Here is a 26,515-nt window from a genome sequence, read left to right on the forward strand (position 1 = left end):
GGGTTATTCCAACCTTGATCCAAGCCAAAAAGGGGGTAACGTCTCAACATTACCACCGTATAGAAAAAATACGTCTCTTGGTGTGAGAACAGGAAATTTCCTGCGGTGGAATTTCAACTGGGAAGTTTTTTCTTTTTTCTGCAGTCAGGAGTGGATGTAGGCCTACGTTTGGGCTCCATAAAAGTCCATATTTCGGCCTTATCCTTTTGCTTCCAGAAACAATTGGCTTCTCTCCCGGAGGTTCAGACATTTTTGAAGGGTGTTCTGCACATCCAACCACCCTTTGTGCCTTGGGATCTCAACGTAGTGTTGCAGTTCCTGAAATCGGAGTGGTTTGAGCCTTTACAGGACGTTGATGTCAAGTTTCTTACGTGGAAGGCCGCCACACTGTTGGCCTTGGTTTCAGCAAGGCGTGTGTCGGAGCTGGGTGCGTTGTCTCACAAAGGCCCCTATTTCATTTTTCATGAAGATAGAGCTGAACTCAGAACTCGTCAGCAATTTCTTCCAAAGGAGGTGTATACGTTTCATATCAACCAACGTATTTTGGTTTCGGGGGTTACCGACACCTCTGCTACTTCAAAGTCCTTGGATGTTGTGAGGGCTTTGAAGATCTATGTGAAGCGGACAGCTCGTCACAGAAAATCAGACTCGCTGTTTGTTCTCTATGATCCCAGCATTCACACCAGCTGCGGCCAGCCTATGTGGAAGGAGAGGGACAGCTGCAGCGGCGTTGCCACCAATTACATAGCGCTGCTGCGGCTCCCGAGTCCCCCTCCCTCCTCCTCCCCTGACCCCGGAGCTGCTCCTCTCCGGCGGCAGCGCATGCACACAGGCGGCTTGTAATGAGTCGGTTTGACTATTTACAATGCCGCTGATGACTTTAGGGAATGCGGGCAGTTGCACCCTCAGGGCGACTGCACTGTGTGCCAGGCACACCTGGTACACGTAGTTACAGCTCTGATATACATTGTCTATCGCTACATATTATACTTATACTCTGATAACCTGTTAATTTGATGTTTCGAGTCACATGTGCTGACTTTCTATAAAGCCCCTCTGAGAGAGTCTGGGAAGGGTAACCCTATCTGATGGGAAGTGTGTCTGATTCTCATCATCATGACCATGCCCCCCGATTAGGGTTGACCATCGATGATTCCCAATCGTTAATGGTTTTTGGTCACTGTAGAATACTTTTGCCATCGATGGGGGAGAACCAGATGGTTTCCCTCCATTGATGGCATAGTACAGTGGTTCTCAAACTCGGTCCTCAGGACCCCACACAGTGCATGTTTTGCAGGTAACCCAGCAGGTGCACAGGTGTATTAATTACTCACTGACACATTTTAAAAGGTCCACAGGTGGAGCAAATTATTTCACTTGCGATTCTGTGAGGAGAACTGCAAAACATGCACTGTGTGGGGTCCTGAGGACCGAGTTTGAGAACCTGTGGCATAGTATAACCAAATATATATATATTTTTTTAACTACAGTATGTGTTGGGACACGGAGATATCTCCGCCCCCTGACACCCGTGAAGCCATGCCCCCGGGTCCTGATTGTCCCGCTCAATACTAAAGTATGGGGTGACCATCGATGGGTGAAACCATTGATAGTTCCCTTACAGATGGTTTCTCACCATCCAGGTTATCCATCAATGGTACCATTGATGGATAACCCACCGATCATACCCCGCAACTAGTGATGAGCGGATTCGGTTTTACTCGGTTCTCAAAACGGCATCTTATTGGCTCACGGATGTCACGTGTTTTGGATAGCCAATAAGATGCCGTTTTGAGAACCGAGTAAAACCGAATCCGCTCATCACTACCCCCAACATGACCCTCTTCAGGAGGGACAAAATGCTCTGATCCTGGACTTTCCTCCTAATTATGATTGCCGGCACCTGTGTTGAATAGGTTAATGGGTAAGAAATGTGTTTCACCACAGCAGAGGGCAATCATAAATTAAGAGGGAAGTTCAGGAGCAGCACATTCTGTCCCTCCTGGAGAGGGTCATGTTGGGAGGCATGCCCACCGATGGCCATCCCTACCTCTGATGTGTAAAGCTGAGCTTCGCACAATTTTAGGACAGGGCTACATGGTACCATAACCCGGCATCCTGTTGTATTTTACACAGGGGACGGGGTTAGGATGACAAATCACGTCATCCATTTCCCGAAAAAGCCCACTTCAGTCGGGAGGTGGGCGGCACCAGGAGACTAGCTCAACCTCCCACCCCTCTAAATAAATAAATAAATAAATAATATTTTGGGACTCTTCTTTTATTATGATTACAGATAACAAGAATATCAAATAAACTGAGAGTGATCACAGTGCATCATCACAGCTCTAACAAAAATATGCACAGGCAACAATGATTATTAGCCATATTATTAGTTACTGCCACTGCCTTTGTTATTAAGCTGAAGTAAAATTTATTTAAAAAGAGAATAAAAATGCAAAAAACAAACAAAATAACAAAAAACAGAAAATCACAGCTACAGTACTCACTTTACCAAGATCTAAAATGCTCAAGCTTACCCCGCTCATCTTTCTGACGGAGAATTTTGGTCCTCGCAGGACGCTGTAAAACACGAAGGCCTCTGCTAATCACGTGGAGAAGGAGACGCTGCAGCCCAGGCAACTGGTCACCTGACCGGAAAAGAAACAGCCGCCCTGCAGGTCCGCTCGTTCAGCATGTAACAGGTCGCTATCCGTAAGTATCACGTCCTCAGCGCGAGATGTACTGTAGGTGGGCGCCGTATGGCTATCCAATACCTGCCAGACAAGGTCATGCTTGACCTAGTAGTAGTTGTAGTTTTACTCCTTTACTTCATACTTGCCTACCTGACCCTCTCCATGAGGGAGAAAATGCTCTGTTCCTGGACTTTCCTGGTAATGTATGATTGCCATCACCTGTGGTGAAACACCTTTATTATCAATTAACTAGCTCACCACAGGTGATGGCAATCATACATTACCAGGAAAGTCCAGGAACAGAGCATTTTCTCCCTCATGGAGAGGGTCAGGTAGGCAAGTATGCTTTACTTCCATCTCAGTTCCAGAACCCATTGACCTGTGTGAGTGACAGGGTTAATATATATTTATTTTTCTCGGTCCCAGGCAATGTGTGGGTTATGCATAGGCGGGATTTGGTGAAAGCCGGACCGAACCACATTCCGGAACGCCGGATGAGACCTGCTCCCTTCAGCGCCCCCTGCCGATGAGGAGCTCTGTATGCGCGTGCCCGTCCGGGGGGCGTGTCTGACAGGCTGTCAGTGGGGAGACGGGGAGCGAGAGCTTAGTGCCTGGCCGGCTACCCCAAGAAGCTGCGGCTGCTTCTCCCGGGAGACTGTCAGCCCTGCACACAGAGCCGTGCGCTGCTGTGAGCGGGGAGACATTACAGCCTTCTACCCCGCTGCTGCTGCCCCCGAACAGAGGGAGGGGGGAGCAGCACAGGAAGATGCTGAGCTACATACAAATCATGTATAACCACTTGCTGCATACGGGGAGGGGGGGCAGCATGTACTGTCTGGAATACAGTATTATATATAATAAATAATGAATTACCCCTTGCCCATTGAGGGGAGGAGGCACACTGCACATCAAACCCCCCACGTCGTTTAGGATAAATTTTATTTTTATCTTCCATTATAGCTGCACAGGGGTCACCAGGATGATGCTCCTGCTGACAGCCCTCCCCGTGCAGCTATGACTGATCACTGGGCCTTTTTCAAAGATGGACGCAGCTGCTGCGTTCGCATGCAGCAGCCGTGTCCATAGGGTCTGCGTACACACAGCGGCCATAGTGCGCAACCCTTCACCGTGCGATCGCATCCCAGAAGGATGCTAGCGCCAGGTGATTGATGGGTGGCGATGCGGCATTGGGGCAGGGGAGATCAGGAAACGCAGGTGTGCCATGGCCATTTTTGGGGCCAGCCTATGATGTCGCCTGCATTTCTTGCGTATGGAAACATGGCGGCGGTGCCCCTGCCTACGCAGCCAGGCTGCATAAGCAGGGGTCGTTCGACCTCTAATCAATGCGTTCACAATTAAATTGCAAACGCATCGCAGTATGGCGCCACACATGCTGCCTCCAGCATGTGAGTCTATGGTTGCAGATTTTGCTGCGTGTAAAAAAAAAATTCCCACAGCAGTTAGAGGCGTAATAAGGGTTTGGCGAGTGGGGTATGTGCTGGGACAGTCAGTCGGCGGGCTTGCTTACATGGTCGGAGCTGGGCGCTGGCCACATAGTCCATTCAGGGTGCCAGAACACGCAGCAGATCACTGTAGATAGCATTCTGGGTGCCTTAGCGGGGCACAGTCCACCATAGATAGCTGTTCTGGATGCTGGAATTGTCCGCAGACGACCTTAGATAGCCGTTCCGGGTGCTGGAAGGAGCTGCAGAACATCAAGACCACCATACACAGCCAGAAAGGGTGCCGGAACGGGCAGCAGATCACCCTAGATAGTCATCTGTGGGTGCCAGAATGTGGCGCAGGCCACCTTGGATATCTGTTCTGGGTGCTGGAATGGGCCGCAGACTACCTTAGAGAGCCGTTCCAGGTGTTGGAACAGGGTACAGAACACCCAGACCACCTTAGATAGCTATTCCGGATGCTGGAACAGGGTGCAGACCACCTTAGACAACCGTTCCAGGTGCCAACACAGGACGCAGACCACTTTGGACAACTGTTCCGGGTGCTGGAATAGGACGCCAAACACCCATACCACCTTATATAGCCGTTCCCGGTGCTGGAATAAGACGTAGACCACCTTAGATAGTCATTCCAGGGTGCTGAAACGGGACGCAGAATACCCAGACCATCTTAGATAGCCATTCCGGATGCCAGAACAGGGTGCAGACCACCTTAGACAACCGTTTCGGGTGCCAAAACAGGACGCAGAACATCCAGACCACCTTACATAGCCATGCTGGGTGCTGGAATGGGACGCAGACCACCTAAGAGAGAAGTTCTGGGTGCCAGAACGGGGTGCAGAACATCGAGACATCCTTAGATATCAGTCCTGGGTGTCAGAATTGGACGCAGACCACCTTAGATAACTGTTCTGATTGCCGGAAGGGGTTGCAAAAACACCCAGACATCCTTAGATAGCCATGCTGGGTGCCGGAATGGGACACAAACCACCTAAGACAGCCATTCTGTGTGCCGGAACAGGGCGCAGAATACCTTAGATAGCCATATCGGGTACCAGAACGGGGCACAGACCACGTTAGATATTTTTTCCGGCTGCCGGACAGGGCACAACATACCTTAGTGCACAGACCACCTTAGATAGCCGTGGGAGCTGACCACCTTAGATGGGTCCTGCAAGGCGTAATTAGCGGTGTGCTAGTGGTGTGTTGCACACAGCGCATATGCACTGCGGGTGCAGTACCACTAGCAGTGTCCGCATTCTCGCTGCCGCCTCCACCACTGCCATACTATCCTGGCTACTGCTTACACAGTTACAGGCAGTTGGGCAGCAGCGTGCTGCACTGACTGCAGCATCCTGTGCCTCCTACGCAATGCCACTCCTGAGTCCCGATGTCTGCAGCAGGAGGAGAACACAGCGTGGGTGGAAGGCCGGCAGCCAGGTGGAAGCAGCTGCTCTGGAGGCGGACGTAAGTAGAACACAGACACACACTCACACAAGCCCCCCCCCCCACACACATACTGTAAAAGGAAGCTTTACGTGGTGCATTCTATAAAAGGGGGATCTACCTGGTGCAATGTGTAAAAGGGGGCTCTACCTGGTGCAATGTGTAAAAGGGGCTCTACCTAGCGCAGTGTGTAAAAGGGATCTCTACTTGGTGCAGTGTGTAAGAGGGGTTCTACCTGGCGTTGTATAAAGGGACTCTACCCGGTGTAGAGTATATAAGGATTACTGTGTGGCGTAATTTGAATATGGAGACTACTGTGTGGCGTAATATGAATTAATATTATCTTGTGACCACGCCTCTTCCCCATGAAGCCATGGTGTGCGCACTGTCCCTGTTTTAATTAGGAGGGGGGCACCAATTTTATTTCTGGCACAGGGTACCAAAATGTCTACTTACGGCTCTAGGGTCCAGTGTGATATGCCAGCGGTCAAAATACAGATGCCGGCATCCCGATTTTTAAATCCCGATCGGGGGATGCAAGTATATTTCCCACTGTCCCCTACCCCTCCGTGCCCGCAGTCTAACCCTATCCTCCCCCCTTAGTCCCTAACCCCCACATTCCTAACCCCCCCCCCCCCCCTCAGGAGGTGCATAAACCTAAACCCCCCCCCCCCCCATGCTGGCCCTAACCCGCCCGCTATACATATGGTCGTGATTCTGTCGTCGGTCTCCTGATCCTGTCGGGATTCCGGAGTTGGGATTCTGACGGCTGTTAGGATTCTGATAGCTGTCGGCATCCTGGCTGCTGGGATCCCAACAGCTGGCATCTTGACCGCATCCCCCTTAGACAACGTATGTCATATAGCAGTGTACCTAATGTTCCTGATCATGAACTGTACCTGAAAGAGGAGATTCAACAATATTTTACACTACCGTAAAATTTGGAGGACATGGCCAATCCCTTCCTTCTGTATACCAATCACAGGCTATTTTAAAGTTGTCATATTAATAACAAATAGTGCATGTGTTCACATCAATGAGACATAAGAGGCATATAATTAGGTGTGAGAACAGCAAAATATCTCACATCTGTGGGGTTTTTCACGCAGGTATGAGATTTTTGCTATTCAATTGTGTGCGGACTGTTTTAATTTTTGAGCGGCGGGGATTTTTTATTACAGCCTCGTAGCAAGACCATTTTTTTCCTCCGCTGCTCTACTCCAGCATCAGAGTGCAGAGACAACTTCAAGGGACCGGCCGGGCACAGGACAAGTACGTACTGCCCCCTGCTCCCCACAACTACTACTTTCAGCCTGCCACCCTGATCCACACTACTACTTCTGTCCTGCCCCCTTCTTCCTACTATTACTACTTGCATCCTGATCCTGGGATGTGAACACTGACCACATCTCTTGTGCAGCACTAGCCATACCAACTCTGGTGGAGACCTGAGTTGGGGGGCCCCTTAAATATTTTTTTATGGGGCCCACAAATTTCTACTTACGCCCATGGATATCACTCATATCTCCTAGTTACAAACCTGCCACGATAATTTCCACACCCTCATACCGAAGAATGGGGATGTGGAAATTGTGCCATTCAAGTTCCTAAAAATCATTTTTTGAGGACTTGTGAGTGATACCGTACACCATCCTGAGAAGGCATACAGCCCCCGAACCCATCATATGCTGCCTTTTACACTGCACCTTGTGGTGGTGAGACACTGGAGGAGAGGAGCCAACAGCAAGGGTGGGGGCAGTGGTGAGACACTGGAGGTGAGAAGCCGACAGCAAGGGGGGGGGGGGGGGGGGTGTTGAATGGTGAGACACTGAAGGAAAGGAGCCGGCAGCAAGGAGGGTGGGGAGATACTGAGGTACAGGAGCCGGCACATGGGGGGCGGTGGTGGTGGTAAGACGCCCGATGAGAGGAGCCGGCAGCGGGAGTGGGCACACTATGGAGGGGATGTGAGGGCAGGGTGCGCTAGACCTGGGGAAAGAGTGCCAGCAGGGAGCAGAGACATGAGCAAGAGACTGCCGGGAAGTAAGCGCAGAGAGCATGGACACTGGGGAGAGGATGTGCTGGTATGGAGTACTGGACATGGGGAGAGAATGCCCTGTCCTTTGCGCTCCCTACCAGCATTCTGTGCCCATGTCCAGCTCACCCTGCCCCCACATACTCTCCATAGTGTGCCCTCTCTTGCTGCGGGCTCCTCTCATTCGGCTCATCCAGTGTCTCACCACCACCATCCCCCCATGCTGCCGGCTCCTCTCCTTCAGTTCCTCACCACTTCACCCTCCCTTGCTATTGGCTCCTCTCCTCCAGTGTCTCACCGCTGCCCCCTCCTCGCTGGCAGATCCTCTCCTTCAGTGTTTACCACGGTTTCCAATTAAAAAAATGTGCAAGGTGTTTTCTGTTGAAAACCCCACAGTGCAAAAAAAAAAAATGGAAAAAAGAAAAGAAGAACTTACCTGCTCTGGATGCTCCACTGTCATCTGTGCCCGGCTGCTGCACCCTCCTACCGCTGGACCAGCTGCTGCGCTTCCCTGCATGAAGAATGAAGCCGGCCAGATAAGGTAATTGTAGTGTGTGCGGAGAGGATGGTGCAAGGTCGCGGTGGTAGTGTAGTATGTGCAGGGAGGGGTTTCATGGTGAGAGGTAGAGTAGTGTGCAGGGTTAGGGGTATTACGTACTTGTCCTGTGCCCGGCCAGTCTCTGGAAGTTGTCTCTGCGCTCTGATGCTGGAGAAGAGCAGCGGAGGAGGCAATGCACCCCCCCCCCTACCCTCCCAACAAAAACAGTGGGCAAGGGGTCATTTATTATGAATTATTTATTTATACTGCATTAAAAACATTTGCCCCCTCCCTGTGCAACTAGAGTTATATAGATGACCTGCAGCACCAGCAGCTATCTCAGTGCTCCCCCCTCCCTCCCTCTTCTCGGGGGCAGCGGGGTAGGTAGGTGGCTGTCAGCGTGACAGCAGCGCACAGACAGCTCCACTGTACAGGGCTGACAGCCTCCTTGCAGTGCGGGAGCTGCATGCGGGGAGTCGGTAGTGAATCCCTCCCCTCTGACAGCCTGCGGCGGACACGCCCACCGGACGGGGGGCGCCCTTACACAGCTCCCCAGCGGCAGAGGACGCTGCAGGGAGCTGACCTGGTCTGGCGTTCTGGAAAGCGGTCCAGTCCGGGTTTCACTGAATCCCTGCATAGGCTTACCATACTATCCCTTTAAATCGGGACACCCATGAATAACACAGGTTGAGTGGCTGGATGATTTCACCTGGTTTTAATCAGCTACAGAATCTGTGTAATTCATGAGTGTCCTGGTTTAAAGGGTTAGTATGGTAAGCCTAGTTATGCATGATTACTCTGCACACTACTGGTCTGACTCCTGTGTATGCATTCATTCCTCTTACAGGGGTGTGCTGGCTGCTTCCTGCTGAGAGACTGAGCACAGACCTGTAGCTGACTGCAGCTGGTGGGGAAGATGAAGGTGGTGAAATCTAGAAGTACAGCTCCTGATGAACAGGAAGTATGCCATGATGGGGCCTGCAGCCTGGCAGTGTTCTCCTGCGTGTTTGCAGTGTACATTAAAACTTTACACCCATCAGTCCCTGGAGGGGATTCAGGTACATTCACCATGTTATACTGGAGTGGACAGCAGATACTCTTGTTTGCAGATAGCAATGTAATTTGGGTAATGTTTTACCTGATTAATGTTTTCTACTCCTAAACAATGGGCTATACACATATACATTTATATAGAATACATACCTTACACATTCAATAAACAAACACATACCTCCCAACATGACCCTCTCCAGGAGGGACACAATGAACTGCTCCTGGACTTTTCTCTTAATGTATGATTGCCGGCACCTGTGCTGAACAGGTTAATGGATAAGAAAGGTGTTTCACCAGAGGTAATAATGGTAATCCTAAATTAAGCGGGAAGTCCAGGAGCAGAGCATTCTGTCCCTCATGGAGAGGGTCGTGTTGGGAGGTATGTCCATACCTCCCAACGTGATCCATTCCAGGAGGGACAAAGTGCTCTGCTCCTGGACTTCACTCTTAATTCATGATTGCCCTCACCTGTGTTGAACTAGTTAGGTGAGGGTAATCCTCTATTATGGAATTCCAGGAACAGAGCATTTTGTCCCTCCTGTAATGGGTCACGGTCGGAGTGATGCATTACAGGAATCTCATTTATGTCAGTAGATAGATCTCTATTGCTTCGATATACAGATGTGTCCTCCCACATCCTTGCTGCAGTCGCATTAAACAGCCCTTCTAGTCATGTCATGCTGTGCCGTGGCATGACTCTTGTGTCTTTATGTGCAACTTTTTCCACTTAAATGCGTCTAAGTCGTATTGCTACGTGAATAGGACGCATAAGCAGCTCATGCTGATTAAAATGATATACGGCATGCCTATACTCTGTGTGCGACTACAGCTGTATCTGCATACGAAATGCTACGTTAGTGTTTTCCTGAAAATCACTGTAATGTACCATTTCGTATGCAGATACAGTCGTATAGTGATGCGAATAAGAAGCATTTTCGGCTGACTCACTCTAGGCATCTCCTGCTACATGGCGTATTGAGGCAAGATGTATAAGGACACATCTGTAGCAGCATATTATGGCACTTTAAAGTTTTGGCTGAGCCTGATTCTTGCTAAAAACCCTTTGGGCTAAGGGGCCAATTCAGACCTGGACGTGCTACGGCAGCGGTCGCAGGCTGAAGCCCGGTGTAGTGTGCGCACGCACAGAAGCCGCACCGCGTACACACACAGTGAGATGCGACGGCATTTCCCTTGTGCGATTGTCTCTGTCTGACGGACGGACAGGCAGAGGCAGTTGCGGGGCGTGAGGGGGCGGTCCGGACAATGCAGGTGTGTCCAGACCGTTTGGGTGCCAGGCGGCGGCGGCTGTGCGACGTCACACGCAGCCGCTGCGACCTGAAACATGGTGGGTAGCCGGCAGAGGGCTGCTCTAAACATGCGAAAGCCTTTCTGCTGTGAGATGCTCTTACATGCTTCTGGGAGGGCATGGGGGGGGGGAAGCTGGATCCGGCATGCGGGGTGGACTTGCCCTGTGCTGGGCATTACCCCGCATGTCAGAGTAATTAATCGTAGACGTGCTAAAAAAAAAAAAAAAGCACATCTACAATCAACTCGGAATTGGCCCCGAAATCACAAACTGATTTCCTAGGTGCTGCCCTAAGATCATTGTGCCATATGCTTCTAGAATTTGAAAAATGGGCATAAAATATACAACACAATGCTTTTGTTTTGTTTTTTTCATTTGAAGGTCCCGTTTGTATTATTATTGTATGTACATACTTTAATTTAGAGATGGGAGTAAATCCAGACCGAAGGGGCAGTTCTGCAGCTTGACAAAACTACAGTATGCAATGACAAATTTAGAGTTGGGAGTGTAGCATTTCCCAGCTCCACTCTAATAGCCCTTTCAGACATCCTCCAAAATCCCTGGATTTGCACAAGAACGTGCATCAACCCCGAATTTTGGTATGTCTGAAAGGCACCAACCCGGCAAATGACCTGGGTTTTTACCGGGTCTTTCTTCCCGGGTTGGCAACCCGAGTCAAGTCTGAATGATGCGACCCGTGAATTTACTCTCTAGCTGCATGTAACCGTTTTAATTGGCCAGGAAGGGCCGCCTGATGCCTGCTGATGACATCATCAGCGGTACCCAGAAAATGACAGTTGCCATACATGAAAGGAACACAGAGCTGTACAGAGAAGTGTGCCAGTGAAGAGACTGCCATTCTGTTTATCATGTCTCATTGGAAGAAGGAGGTGGTACTGGAGCTACTACATGTGAGGGGTGAGGAGGAAATAAAAGCCCAAATAACAGGCACTTCTGTTGGGGAACCTTTGTATGACCTCATTATTGTGTGCCTACAAACTGTCCCCTTAAAATGATGACACTGCCTTTAGAACTGGAAAAACCAGCTTATATCTGAAAGGGGCCAAGAATTTTCCGAGTTTGTGGAGTAGTGTGAAAGGGGGTCTCGAACAAAAACCTGGGTTTTTGCTGAAGAGAAAGTCCCGGGTCTGAGCAGGGAAATTCCCTGCCCGTATGTCTGAAAGGGTTATAAATCACAGTGCAAATATAAAGATGACCAGTATATGTGTGCTACATGGAAAAACAGGCATGCAGATGATAAATTGCATTTGTACGGCTTTTATTTATATGGTGTCTGTAGGGGCATACAACGGAAGTTCTTGAAATTCAACTAGTAATCCGGAACTGGACTACGCTTGTCATGATATCTGACCATGTATGGTCTCTGTCTCCATCTGCTCTCCCCAGTCTGACAATAGATCTAGATTCTGGTGTTTCTCTGCCCACCTGTATCTATCCGATCATTTTAGTGTTGATGCTGGGACAATCCAGTTTTGTTCTGGGAAACATCCAGTGCAGTCATGTGGGGTGAGATCATCGCTAACCACTCCTGCCAGCATAAATCTCAACATGAAATATACCAACCCCTTTCTCAGGCTGTATCTTCCTGTTATCTTGCATACAGTATGTGGCCCATGCCAGTGACTCTCGGCTGGATAAATATCAACAGACCTGTTGGTTATTAGAAAGCAATCTATTGCCAAAGTCCAAACTGAAGATTGATTTTGTAGAAACAGATGCTATAGGTGGGGTATCCAGGTGCGGTCCACTCTTTGCAAATATGTCCAAGACTATTTGATGTGAAAATCGTGTTCTTGCCCTGTGGTGTGCAGCCCTGGTTCTCTCGACCACGGCGACTGCTATTTTGGAGATCTTACATTGCTATATATGAGGAACAAATCTGCTGTTCTCACTCTTTGCTGGACTTCTGGGACTCTCCTTCCCACAGAGTGAGTTAATAGAGACCAATATTACAGATGAGGACATAATTCAGGCAGTTTCTACTATGCTCTTACAGATGGCCGCATGATAGGCTGAGGCGGATCCTACACTTCTACCACTCTATCTTACAATTTACAGAATACATCCTGTGTACCCATCCTTCAACCAGGGCTACACTACCCTGATTCCAAAACCTGGAAAGGATTCTCTCTTTCTATCTTCTTATTGCCCCATCATCAATGTAGACTTCAAAATAGTTTCCAAAAATCATGGTGACTCATCTTCAGAGTATCCTCTGCTGAAACGTGGCAAAACGCAGTCTTTCTGGGCACAGTCTGCTGATTTAAAAACAGACCGAACACGTCATACCATATTTAGGCATACAACCAGAGGTGTATCTAGACAGGAGGGGGACTGTGTGCAGTCTCCGCGTGTGGGCCCCCTCCTCTCCCGTAGCCGTCAGCGCCACTGCTAGCGCACTGAGCACTAGAGACTCTGGCACAGTGCCAGAGTCTACAGTGCATGCGCAGGACTCTGAAAAAATGGCCACTGTGCCAGAGTCTCTAGTGCTCGGTGCACTAGCAGCGGCGATGCTGGCTATTGGAGAGGAGGGGGCCCACACACGGTCACCGATGAACGCCGGAAAGGTAAGTATAGAAAATAATGTGTGCGGTGTGGGCCCCTTTTGGACCCAGTGGCCCGTGTGCACCGCACACACTGCACCCATTATAGATACGCCACTGCATACAACTCCCTAAAGACATCTCTCGCATCTCTCGCCTTTATGCATCTGTTTCTATGGCCATTTGCCGTCAGAATTGGCAGGGAAATCCACTTTTTTTTTTTTTTTTACAGACTTGTTCTTTATATACAGTTATCCAGGTGCATGAGCTGGCTTTCTTCAAGCTGAACATTATTAGTTTCATTGCTTACCAGTTGCTATCTGTGGATCTGTCTAACCCACTGGATAAACTATTACAGTCACTGCTCCTGTTGGGTAAAGCTATACAGTGGGGATTGAAAGTTTGGGCACCCCAGGCAAAAATTCATTTTAATGTGCAAAAAGTAGCCAAGGAAAGATGGAAAAATCTCCAAAAGGCATCAAATTACAGATTAGACATTCTTATAACATGTAAAAAAAAAAAGTTTGATTTTATTTCCATCATTTACACTTTCAAAAGAACAGAAAACAAAAAATGGCGTCTGCAAAAGTTTGGGCACCCTGCAGAGTTAATACCTTGTACTGCCCCCTTTGGCAAGTATCACAGCTTGTAAACGCTTTTTGTAGCCAGCCAAGAGTCTTTCAATTCTTGTTTGAGGTATCTTCGCCCATTCTTATAAAAGTCTTCCAGTTCTTTGAGATTCCTGGGCTGTCTGTGACGCACTGCTCTTTTAAGGTCTATCCATAGATTTTCAATTATGTTGAGGTCAGGAGATTGTGAAGGCCATGGCAAAACCTTCAGTTTACGCCTCTTGATGTAATCCACCGTGGATTTTGAGGTGTGTTTAGGATCATTATCCATTTGTAGAAGCCAGCCTCTCTTTAACTTCAGCTTTTTCACAGATGGCATCAAGTTAGCGTCCAAAATTTGCTGGAATCTTATTGAATCCATTTTTCCTTCTACTCGTGAAATGTTCCCTGTGCCACTGGCTGCAATACAACCCCAAAGCATGATTGATCCACCCCCATGCTTAACAGTTGGACAGAGGTTATTTTCATTAAATTCTGTGCCCTTCCTTCTCCAAACGTACCTTTGTTCATTCCGGCCAAAAAGTTCTATTTTAACCTCATCGGTCCACAGAACTTTATTCCAAAATGCATCAGGCTTGTCTATATGTTCATTTGCAAACTTCAAATGCTGATTTTTGTGGTGAGGACGTAGAAGAGGTTTTCTTCTGATGACTCTTCCATGAAGACCATATTTGTACAAGTATCTCTTTATAGTGGAATAGTGTACCACAACTCCAGTGTCTGCCAGATCTTCCTGGAGGGATCGTGCAGTCAAACGTGGATTTTGACTTGCTTTTCTCACAATCCTGCGAGCTGTTCTGTCTGATATTTTTCTTGGTCTTCCAGATCTTGCTTTAACTTCCACTGTTCCTGATGACTGCCATTTCTTAATTACATTCCGAACAGAGGATATGGGCATCTGATAACGCTTTGCTATCTTCTTATAGCCTTCTCCTGCTTTGTGAGCGTCAACTATTCTCAGTTTCAGTGTTCTACACAACTGCTTAGAGGAACCCATGGTGCCGATTGATGGAGCAAGGTCAGATGAGTCTGGGATTTTAAAACCTTTGAGATTGACATCACCTGGTCTTTCCAGACGATGATTGAGAACAATCCATGACACTGCCAGGTCTCGGCTATCCAAAGGGGGCAGTACACGGTATTAACTCTGCAGGGTGCCCAAACTTTTGCAGACGCCATATTTTGTTTTTTGTTCTGTTGAAAGTGTAAATGATGGAAATAAAATCAAACTTTTTTTGACATGTTATAAGAATGTCTAATCTGTAATTTGATGCCTTTTGGAGATTTTTCCATCTTTCCTTGGCTTCTTTTTGCACATTAAAATTAATTTTTGCCTGGGGTGCCCAAACTTTCAATCCCCACTGTATTTATACATTATGACTTGATCCGTTCCCCATTGGATAACTCCAAAACTTCCATGGGTATCATGACGTGGAAAGATAATTTTCCTACTCTGAATTGTGTGCTCTCTGGCAGAACTCTCTTGTATTATTCCAGAGATAAGTATGCCGGGGCTGCTGAGGGCTGGGGAGGTTAGTTTTAGGCTGCAGAGGCAGGGTGAGGGTGAGGCTGCGGGAAGAGAGGGGTTTAGTTTAGGTACCCCCGCGTTGGCATCGGGTTAGGCTGCAGGGGTGGGAGGGTTAGGTTTAGGCTTCGGGGAAGGGGGTTAGGGTTATACACCACCGGTGAGGGTTAATGTTATGCTGCGGAGGTTAGGGTCAGGTTGCAGGAAGGGATGGTTGGGGGTTAGGGTATTACCCAACAGGTGTTGGCATCCTGTAAGTCGGGATGCCGCTGTTGGTATTCTGCCTGCTGAGATCAAGATACCATCTCCACACAACTTATTTGTCTCCTAAGAGGCATTCTCATATTAGACTAACCAATTTTCATAGATGCCATAAGTGCCCTGGGGCTGACATATTTCACTGCCTTTGGCAATGCTCATTAGTAAATTCTAGATTAGTGTCTGGACGTTACCATAGATCACTTAGGCACCACTTTCCTCTCACCCTGGAGCGGGCGATATATGGGGTCTACCTGTTTGCAAGGGTCCTAAGAAGCTACTACTGGCTATTTCTCCATCAGGGTCCACATTTGTATCCACAGGATCTACCTTGGGATATTAGGTAATGACAGCGGAACGGTCACCAAACGGCTTAACCTTTTCAGACTCCCAGGATGCAATTGGCCAGGCTCCTATATCCCCGCCTCTCGGCTCAGGAAATTCTGCGTTTTGGTTTTTTGTTTGCTGTAGTAGGAGCCCGAAAAACGGTGTGGCTGTATTTTTTTGCAGCCACAAGCTTTATTATTTTATGGAGTATTTTTTCTTTTTCTGAGTGAGCTTTTTGTGCATCTTAAATACATATAAGAAAGAGTCGCTCCAACAACTCCCCGCTGGGTCTCGGCAATGGTTACCTCCGTGTAAACAATGCTCTTTCGGCAGACGCCAGCTGGATGTACTAGCAAGTCCATACTGACTATCCTAGGCTGCGGCCAGAGAATGGGGAGAAGGTAAGGCGTCTTTTTCTGGTTAGTGGTTTAAGACGCACATGTAGCCTTACTGTCTCGGGTGGAGACTACTGAACAGTCGCTGATGCGGCTGCCACCTCGGGTGCACCAGCACTAGACCTCTGGGATCATAGGTGCTGGGGTATAGTAAAGACCACGAGCCATGGGGTTGATGTCATCAGTGTGGAGTTAGACACTCCCCTAGTTGTCCTTCCCCCAAGTTCATGACCAGTTTCCTCCGAGTTTCCCTCCATGAACTGATATTTCCGCTTCCGTCTGAGACGCTTTTGCATTGCAGTCAGTCAGGGTCGCTGTGCGTCTGTGTCCTCTCAGCTGTCTGTTAGCGGCATGGTCAAATATGGAAGCGGGGTTTAAGTCTCCCTGTATCATGCTCTCCCGAGGCAGGTGATACAGCATTGAGTTCCTACCTACCCTAGTGGTATTGAGTAATTTAATAAGCGCCTGATGCAAATGAGCGTTTGTAAACATTTACTGCTGTATTATTCTCTGTGTGTCAGAATACGCTATTGCTCTGGTTATAACGTAAATGCAGTAATATGTTTTCTCTAACGTCCTAGTGGATGCTGGGAACTCCGTAAGGACCATGGGGAATAGCGGGCTCCGAAGGAGGCTGGGCACTCTAGAAAGATCTTAGACTACCTGGTGTGCACTGGCTCCTCCCACCATGACCCTCCTCCAAGCCTCAGTTAGATTTCGTGCCCGGCCGAGGTTGGATGCACACTAGGGGCTCTCCTGAGCTCTTAGAAAGTTATAGTCTTAGAATTTGTTATTTTCAGTGAGACCTGCTGGCAACAGGCTCACTGCAGCGAGGGACTAAGGGGAGAAGAAGCGAACTCGCCTGCTTGCAGCCGGATTGGGCTTCTTAGGCTACTGGACACCATTAGCTCCAGAGGGATCGACCGCAGGCCCAGCCTTGATGTTCGGTCCCGGAGCCGCGCCGCCGTCCCCCTTACAGAGCCAGAAGCAAGAAGATGGTCCGGAAAATCGGCGGCATGAAGACTCTGTCTTCACCAAGGTAGCGCACAGCACTGCAGCTGTGCGCCATTGCTCCTCTCACACACTTCACACTCCGGTCACTGAGGGTGCAGGGCGCTGGGGGGGGCGCCCTGAGGCAGCAATAAAAACACCTTGGCTGGCTAAAATACCTCAATATATGGCCCCAGGGGCTATATATGAGGTAAATACCCCTGCCAGAATTCCATAAAAAACGGGAGAATAGGCCGCGAAAAAGGGGCGGAGCCTATCTCCTCAGCACACTGGCGCCATTTTTCCCTCACAGCTCGGCTGGAGGGAAGCTCCCTGGCTCTTCCCTGCAATTCTACAGTACAGTAAGAGGGAAAAGAGAGGGGGGGCATTAAAATTGGCACTGTATACAGTATATTATATAAAAGCTATTAGGGACATAACTCAGTTAGTCCCTGTATATATATAGCGCTCTGGTGTGTGCTGGCATACTCTTACTCTGTCCCCCCAAAGGGCTTTTGTGGGTCCTGTCCTCGTTTAGAGCATTCCCTGTGTGTCTGCGGTGTGTCGGTACGGCTGTGTCGACATGTTGAATGAGGAGGCTTATATGGTGACAGAACAGAGGCCGATATATGTGATGTCGCCCCCTGTGGGGCCGACACCAGAGTGGATGGATAGGTGAAAGGTATTAACCGACAGTGTCAACTCCTTACATAAAAGGGTGGATGACGTAACAGCTGTGGGACAGCCGGCTTCGCAGCCCGCGCTTGCCCAGGCGTCTCAAAGGCCATCAGGGGCTCAAAAACGCCCGCTCTCTCAGATGGCAGACACAGATGTCGACACGGAGTCTGACTCCAGTGTCGACAAGGTGGAGACATATACACAATCCACTAGGAACATCCGTGACGTGATCCCGACAATAAAAAATGTGTTATACATTTCTGACTTTAACCCAAGCACCTCTAAAAATGGGTTTTAGGTTTGGGGAGAAAAAACAGGCAGTGTTTTGTTCCCCCATCAGATGAATAAATGAAGTGTGTGAAAGCGTGGGTTCCCCCGTTAAGAAACTGGTAATTTATAAAAAGTTACTGATGGCGTACCCTTTCCCGCCAGGTGGATAAGTTACGCTGGGAGATATCCCCTAGGGTGGATAAGGCGCTCACACGTTTGTCAAAAAAGGTGGCACTGCCGTCTTAGGATACGGCCACTTTAATAGGTACCTGTTGATAAAAAACAGGAGGCTATCCTGAAGTCTGTATTTACACACTCAGGTACTAGACTGAGACCTGCAGATAGTGCTGCTGCAGCGTGGTCGGTGACCCTGTCAAACAGGGATACTAGTTGGAAAACATAAAAACATATTAAAGACGTAGTCTTATATATGGGGGATGCACAGAGGGATATTTTGCCGGCTGGCATCCAAAATAAATGTAATGTCCATTCTGTCAGGAGGGTATTAGAGACCTGTCACTGGACAGGTGATGCTGACTTAAAAAGCGCATAGAGAGCCTTATAAGGGTGAGGAATTATTTGGGGATGATCTCTGGGACCTCGTATCCACAGCAACTGCTGGGAAGAAATAATTTTACCTCAGGTTTCCTCACAGACAAAGGTACAGTCCTTTCGGCTTCAGAAAAGCAAGCTGGTCAAATGGCGCTTCCTTTCTGTACAGAGACAAGGGTAGAGGGAAAAAAGCTGCACCAGTCAGCCTGTTCCCAGAATCAAGATTCTTCCCCCGCCTCCTGTGAGGCCACACCATGACGCGGGTGCTCCACAGGTGTAGCCAGGTACGGTGGGGGGCCGTCTCAAAAATTTCAGCAATTAGTGGGCTCGCTCACAGGTGGATCCCTGTTTCTTTCAAGTAGTATTTCAGGGGTACAAGCTGGAATTCGAGATGTCTCCCCCCAGCCGTTTCCTAAAATATGCCTTGCTGACAACTCCCTCAGGCAGGGAGGCTGTGCTAGAGGCAATTAATAAGCGGTATTCCCAACAGGTAATACTCAAGGTGCCCCTACTTCAACAAGGACGGGGTTACTATTCCACACGGGTTAGGGTACCGAAACCGCATGGTTCGGTGTGACCCATTTTATATTTAAAATCCTTGAACACAAAAATTCAAGTTCAAGATGGAATCGCTCAGGGCGGTTATTCCAAGCCTGGACGAGGGGGATTACATGGTATCCTGGGACATCAAGGATGCTTACCTGCATGTCCCCATTTACCATCCTCGCCAGGAGTACCTCAGATTTGTGGTACAGGATTACCATTACCAAGTCCAGACACTGCCGTTTGGACTGTACATGGCACCGAGGGTGTTTTATCAAGGTAATGGCCGAAATGTTGATACTCCTTCAAAAAAAAAAAAAAAAAAAAAAAGGGAGTTGTAATTATCCCGTACTTGGACAATCTCGTTATAAGGGCGAGGTCCAAGGAGCAGTTGGTAGTCGGGGTAGCACTATTTTGGAAAGTGCTACAACAGCATGGTTGGATTCTAAACAGTCCAAAGTCACAGCTGGTTCCTATGACACGTCTACTGTTCCTGGGGATGGTTCTGGACATAAACCAGAAATAGTGTTTCTCCCGGAGGAGAAAGCCAAGGAGTTGTCATCTCTAGTCAGAGACCTCCTGAAGCCAAAATAGGTAGCGGTGCATCATTGCACGCGAGTCCTGGGAAAAATGGTAGCTTCCTACGAAGCAATCCCATTAGGCAGGTTCCATACAAGAACTTTTCAGAGGGACCTGTTGGACAAGTGGTCCGGATCGCATTTTCCGATGCATAGGCTGATAACCCTGTCTCCAAGGACCAGGGTATCTCTACGGTGGTGGCTGCAGAGTGCCCATCTTCAAGAGGGCCGCAGGTTCGGCATACAGGACTAGGTCCTAGTGACCATGGATTCCAGCCTTTGAGGCTGGGAGGCAGTCACACAGGGAAGAAATTTCCAGGGACTTTGGTCAAGTCAGGTTATTTCCCTACACATAAATATTCTGGACCTGAGGGCCATTTACAATGCCCTGAGGCCGGCAAGGCCTCTGCTTCAAAACCAGCCGGTACTGATCCAATCAGACAACATCACGGCAGTCGCCCATGTAAACCAACAGGGCGGCACAAGAAGCAGGATGGCGATGGCAGAAGCCACAAGGATTCTCCGATAGGCGGAAAATCATGTGTTAGCACTGTCAGCAGTGTTCATTCCCGGAGTGGACAACTGGGAAGCAGATCTTCTCAACAGACACGACCTCCACCCGGGAGAATGGGGACTTCCTCCAGAAGTCTTCCAATAGGATTGTACACCATTGGGAAAGGCCACAGGTGGACATGATGGCGTCCCGCCTCAACAAAAAGCTATAAAAGATATTGCACCGGGTCAAGGGACCCTCAGGCGATAGCTATGGACGCTCTGGTAACACCGTGGGTGTACCAGTCGGTTTATGTGTTCTCCCCTCTGCCTCTCATACCAAAGGTACTGAGAATAATAAGAAGGCGAGGAGTAAGAACGATACTCGTGGATGGCCAAGAAGAGCTTGGTACCCAGAACTTCAAGAATTTATATCAGAGGACCCATGGCCTCTGCCACTCAGACAGGACCTGCGGCAGCAGGGGCCCTGTCTGTTCCAAGACTTACCGCGGCTGCGTTTGTCGGCATGGCGGTTGAACGCCGGATCCTGAAGGAAAAGGGCATTCCGGAGGAAGTCATTCCTACGCTTACTAAAGCCAGGAAAGAGGTTACAGCAACTCATTATCACCGCATATGGCGAAAATATGTTGCATGGTGTGAGGCCGAAAGGGCCCCAACAGAGGAATTTCAACTAGGTCGATTTCTGCATTTCCTGCAAGCAGGAGTGACTATGGGCCTTAAATTGGGTTCCATTAAGGTACAGATCTCGGCTCTGTCGATTTTCTTTCAAAAAGAACTAGCTTCAGTACCTGAAGTTCAGACATTTATAAAAGGAGTGCTGCAGAGTCAGCCCCCGTTTGTGCCTCCTGTGGCACCTTGGGATCTCAACGTGGTGTTGAGTTTCTTAAAATCACATTGGTTTGAACCACTAAAAACCGTGGATCTGAAATATCTCACGTGGAAGGTGGTTATGTTATTGGCCTTGGCTTCTGCCAGGCGAGTATCAAAGTTGGCGGCTTTGTCTTGTAAAAGCCCTTATTTGATTTTCCATATGGATAGGGCAGAATTGAGGACTCGTCCCCAGTTTCTCCCAAAGGTGGTGTCAGCGTTTCACCTGAACCAGCCTATTGTGGTGCCTAGGCTACTAGGGACTTGGAGGACTCCAAGTTGCTAGACGTTGTCAGGGCACTGAAAATATATGTTTCCAGAACGGCTAGAGTCAGAAAATCTGACTCGCTGTTTATCCTATATGCACCTAACAAGCTGGGTGCTCCTGCTTCTAAGCAGACTATTGCTCGTTGGATTTGTAGTACAATTCAGCTTGCACATACTGTGGCAGGCCTGCCACAGCCAAAATCTGTCAATGCCCATTCCACAAGGAAGGTGGGCTCATCTTGGGCGGCTGCCCGAGAGGTCTCGGCTTTACAATTTTGCCGAGCAGCTACTTGGTCAGGGGCAAACACGTTTGCAAAAATTCTACAAATTTGATACCCTGGCTGAGGAGGACCTGGAGTTCTCTCATTCAGTGCTGCAGAGTCATCCGCACTCTCCCGCCCGTTTGGGAGCTTTGGTATAATCCCCATGGTCCTTACGGAGTTCCCAGCATCCACTAGGACGTTAGAGAAAATAAGAATTTACTCACCGGTAATTCTATTTCTCGTAGTCCGTAGTGGATGCTGGGCGCCCATCCCAAGTGCGGTTTATCTGCAATACTTGTACATAGTTATGGTTAACTAAATCGGGTTATTGTTGAGCCATCTGTTGAGAGGCTCTATTGTTTCATACTGTTAACTGTGTTTCATATCACGAGTTGTACGGTGTGATTGGTGTGGCTGGTATGAGTCTTACCCGGGATTCAAAATCCTTCCTTATTGTGTACGCTCGTCCGGGCACAGTACCTAACTGAGGCTTGGAGGAGGGTCATGGTGGGAGGAGCCAGTGCACACCAGGTAGTCTAAGATCTTTCTAGAGTGCCCAGCCTCCTTCGGAGCCCGCTATTCCCCATGGTCCTTACGGAGTTCCCAGCATCCACTACGGACTACGAGAAATAGAATTACCGGTGAGTAAATTCTTATTTTCTCTGACGTCCTAGTGGATGCTGGGGACTCCGTCAGGACCATAGGGATTAGCGGCTCCGCAGGAGACAGGGCACAAAAATAAAGCTTTAGGATCAGGTGGTGTGCACTGGCTCCTCCCCCTAGGACCCTCCTCCAAGCCTCAGTTAGGTTTTTGTGCCCGTCCGAGCAGGGTGCAATCTAGGTGGCTCTCCTAAAGAGCTGCTTAGAAAAAGTTTTTAGGTTTTTTATTTTACAGTGAGTCCTGCTGGCAACAGGCTCACTGCAACGAGGGACTTAGGGGAGAAGAAGTGAACTCACCTGCGTGCAGGATGGATTGGCTTCTTAGGCTACTGGACACCATTAGCTCCAGAGGGATCGAACACAGGCCCAGCCATGGAGTCCGGTCCCGGAGCCGCGCCGCCGACCCCCTTGCAGATGCCGAAAAGTGAAGAGGTCCAGAAACCGGCGGCAGAAGACTTTTCAGTCTTCATGAGGTAGCGCACAGCACTGCAGCTGTGCGCCATTGTTGTCACACACTTCACACCAGCGGTCACTGAGGGTGCAGGGCGCTGTGGGGGGCGCCCTGGGCAACAATGAAATACCTATACTGGCTAAAAGATACATCACATATAGCCCCTGGGGCTATATGGATGTATTTAACCCCTGCCAGGTCTCAGAAAAACGGGAGAAGAAGCCCGCCGAAAAGGGGGAGGGGCCTATTCTCCTCAGCACACAGCGCCATTTTCCCTCACAGAAATGCTGGTGGGAAGGCTCCCAGGCTCTCCCCTGCACTGCACTACAGAAACAGGGTTAAAACAGAGAGGGGGGGCACTTATTTGGCGATATGATTATATATATTAAGATGCTATAAGGGAAAAACACTTATATAAAGGTTGTCCCTGTATAATTATAGCGTTTTGGTGTGTGCTGGCAAACTCTCCCTCTGTCTCTCCAAAGGGCTAGTGGGGTCCTGTCCTCTATCAGAGCATTCCCTGTGTGTGTGCTGTGTGTCGGTACGTGTGTGTCGACATGTATGAGGACGATGTTGGTGAGGAGGCGGAGCAATTGCCTGTAATGGTGATGTCACTCTCTAGGGAGTCGACACCGGAATGGATGGCTTATTTAAGGAATTACGTGATAATGTCAACACGCTGCAAGGTCGGTTGACGACATGAGACGGCCGGCAAACCAATTAGTACCTGTCCAGGCGTCTCAAACACCGTCAGGGGCGTTAAAACGTCTTTTTACCTCAGTCGGTCGACACAGACACAGACACGGACACTGACTCCAGTGTCGACGGTGAAGAAACAAACGTATTTTTCTTTTAGGGCCACACGTTACTTGTTAAGGGCAATGAAGGAGGTGTTACATATTTCTGATACTACAAGTACCACAAAAAAGGGTATTTTGTGGAGTGTGAAAAAACTACCTGTAGTTTTTCCTGAATCAGATAAATTAAATGAAGTGTGTGATGATGCGTGGGTTTCCCCCGATAGAAAATTATTGGCGGTATACCCTTTCCCGCCAGAAGTTAGGGCGCGTTGGGAAACACCCCTTAGGGTGGATAAGGCGCTCACACGCTTATCAAAACAAGTGGCGGTACCGTCTCCAGATAGGGCCACCCTCAAGGAGCCAGCTGATAGGAGGCTGGAAAATATCCTAAAAAGTATATACACACATACTGACTATAGAGCATTTAAAGGATGCATTTCTATATATGCGAGATGCACAGAGGGATATTTGCACTCTGGCATCAAGAGTAAGTGCGATGTCCATATCTGCCAGAAGTTGTTTATGGACACGACAGTGGTCAGGTGATGCAGATTCCAAACGGCACATGGAAGTATTGCCGTATAAAGGAGAAAAAGACAACGTCTTTTCAGCCTCAGTCCTTTCGTCCCCATAAGGGCAAGCGGTCAAAAGGCCAGTCATATCTGCCATGGGATAGAGGAAAGGGAAGAAGACTGCAGCAGGCAGCCCATTCCCAGGAACAGAAGCCCTCCACCGCTTCCGCCAAGTCCTCAGCATGACGCTGGGGCCGTACAAGCGGACTCAGGTGCGGTGGGGGGTCGTCTCAAGAGTTTCAGCACGCAGTGGGCTCACTCGCAAGTGGACCCCTGGATCCTACAAGTAGTATCCCAGGGGTACAGATTGGAAGTTCGAGACGTCTCCCCCTCGCAGGTTCCTGAAGTCTGCTTTACCAACGTCTCCCTCCGACAGGGAGGCAGTAGTGGAAACAATTCACAAGCTGTATTCCCAGCAGGTGATAATCAAAGTACCCCTCCTACAACAAGGAAAGGGGTACTGAAGCCAGACGGCTCGGTGAGACCTATTCTAAATCTGAAATATTTGAACACTTACATAAAAAGGTTCAAATCAAGATGGAGTCACTCAGAGCAGTGATAGCGAACCAGGAAAAAGGGGACTATATGGTGTCCCGGGACAGATGCTTACCTCCATGTCCCAATTTGCCCTTCTCACCAAGGGTACCTCAGGTTCGTGGTACAGAACTGTCACTATCAGTTTCAGACGCTGCCGGTTGGATTGTCCACGGCACCCCGGGTCCTTACCAAGGTAATGGCCGAAATGATGATTCTTCTTCAAAGAAAATGGACGATCTCCTGATAAGGGCAAGGTCCAGAGAACAGTTGGAGGTCGGAGTAGCACTATCTCAAGTAGTTCTACGACAGCACGGGTGGATTCTAAATATTCCAAAACCGCAGCTGTTTCCGACGACACGTCTGCTGTTCCTAGGGATGATTCTGGACACAGTCCAGAAAAAGGTGTTTCTCCCGGAGAAGAAAGCCAGGGAGTTATCCGAGCTAGTCAGGAACCTCCTAAAACCAGGAAAAGTGTCAGTGCATCATTGCACAAGGGTCCTGGGAAAAATGGTGGCTTCTTACGAAGCGATTCCATTCGGCAGATTTCACGCAAGAACTTTTCAGTGGGATCTGCTGGACAAATGGTCCGGATCGCATCTGCAGATGCATCAGCGGATAACCTTATCGCCACGGACAAGGGTGTCTCTTCTGTGGTGGTTGCAGAGTGCTCATCTGTTAGAGGGCCGCAGATTCGGCATACAGGACTGGGTCCTGGTGACCACGGATGCCAGTCTGAGAGGCTGGGGAGTGGTCACACAGGGAAGAAACTTCCAGGGAGTATGGTCAAGCCTGGAGATGTCTCTTCACATAAATATACTGGAGCTAAGAGCGATTTACAATGCTCTAAGCCTGGCAAAACCCCTGCTTCAGGGTCAGCCGGTGTTGATCCAGTCGGACAACATCACGGCAGTCGCCCACGTAAACAGACAGGGCGGCACAAGAAGCAGGAGAGCAATGGCAGAAGCTGCAAGGATTCTTCGCTGTGCGGAAGATCATGTGATAGCACTGTCAGCAGTGTTCATTCCGGGAGTGGACAACTGGGAAGCAGACTTCCTCAGCAGACACGATCTACACCCGGGAGAGTGGGGACTTCATCCTGAAGTCTTCCACATGATTGTGAACCGTTTGGAAAAACCAAAGGTGGATATGATGGCGTCTCGCCTCAACAAAAAACTGGACAGGTATTGCGCCAGGTCAAGAGACCCTCAGGCAATAGCTGTGGACGCTCTGGTAACACCGTGGGTGTTCCAGTCAGTGTATGTGTTTCCTCCTCTGCCTCTCATACCAAAAGTACTGAGAATTATACGGCAAAGGGGAGTAAGAACGATACTCGTGGCTCCGGATTGGCCAAGAAGAACTTGGTACCCGGAACTTCAGGAGATGCTCACGGAAGATCCGTGGCCTCTACCTCTAAGACGGGACCTGCTTCAGCAGGGACCGTGTCTATTCCAAGACTTACCGCGGCTGCGTTTGACGGCATGGCGGTTGAACGCCGAATTCTAAGGGAAAAAGGCATTCCGGAAGAGGTCATTCCTACACTGGTAAAAGCCAGGAAGGAGGTGACTGCACAACATTATCACCGCATTTGGAGAAAATATGTTGCGTGGTGTGAGGCCAGGAAGGCCCCCACGGAGGAATTTCAATTGGGTCGATTCCTACATTTCCTGCAAACAGGATTGTCTATGGGCCTCAAATTGGGGTCCATTAAGGTTCAAATTTCGGCCCTGTCGATTTTCTTCCAG

General features: G+C 49.1%; 1 protein-coding gene across 2 annotated transcripts in view; it reads left to right on the forward strand.

Annotated features, from left to right (window-relative positions):
* The first annotated feature begins 2,579 nt into the window (after window positions 1-2,579).
* TMEM260 (transmembrane protein 260) overlaps window positions 2,580-26,515 on the forward strand; it is a 208,462-nt gene continuing 184,526 nt past the window's right edge. Inside the window, exons 1-2 of one of the 2 annotated variants that reach the window (XM_063947974.1) lie at window positions 2,580-2,715; window positions 9,023-9,233. In XM_063947974.1, the coding sequence (XP_063804044.1) occupies window positions 9,092-9,233 (142 nt within the window). In that variant the 5' untranslated portion in view covers window positions 2,580-2,715; window positions 9,023-9,091. Of the gene's footprint in view, window positions 2,716-9,022; window positions 9,234-26,515 lie in introns of those variants that run through there. The other variant, XM_063947975.1, reaches the window with a different exon arrangement.

Source organism: Pseudophryne corroboree, chromosome 12 (genome assembly GCF_028390025.1).
Source record: "Pseudophryne corroboree isolate aPseCor3 chromosome 12, aPseCor3.hap2, whole genome shotgun sequence".
Classification (NCBI taxonomy): domain Eukaryota; kingdom Metazoa; phylum Chordata; class Amphibia; order Anura; family Myobatrachidae; genus Pseudophryne; species Pseudophryne corroboree.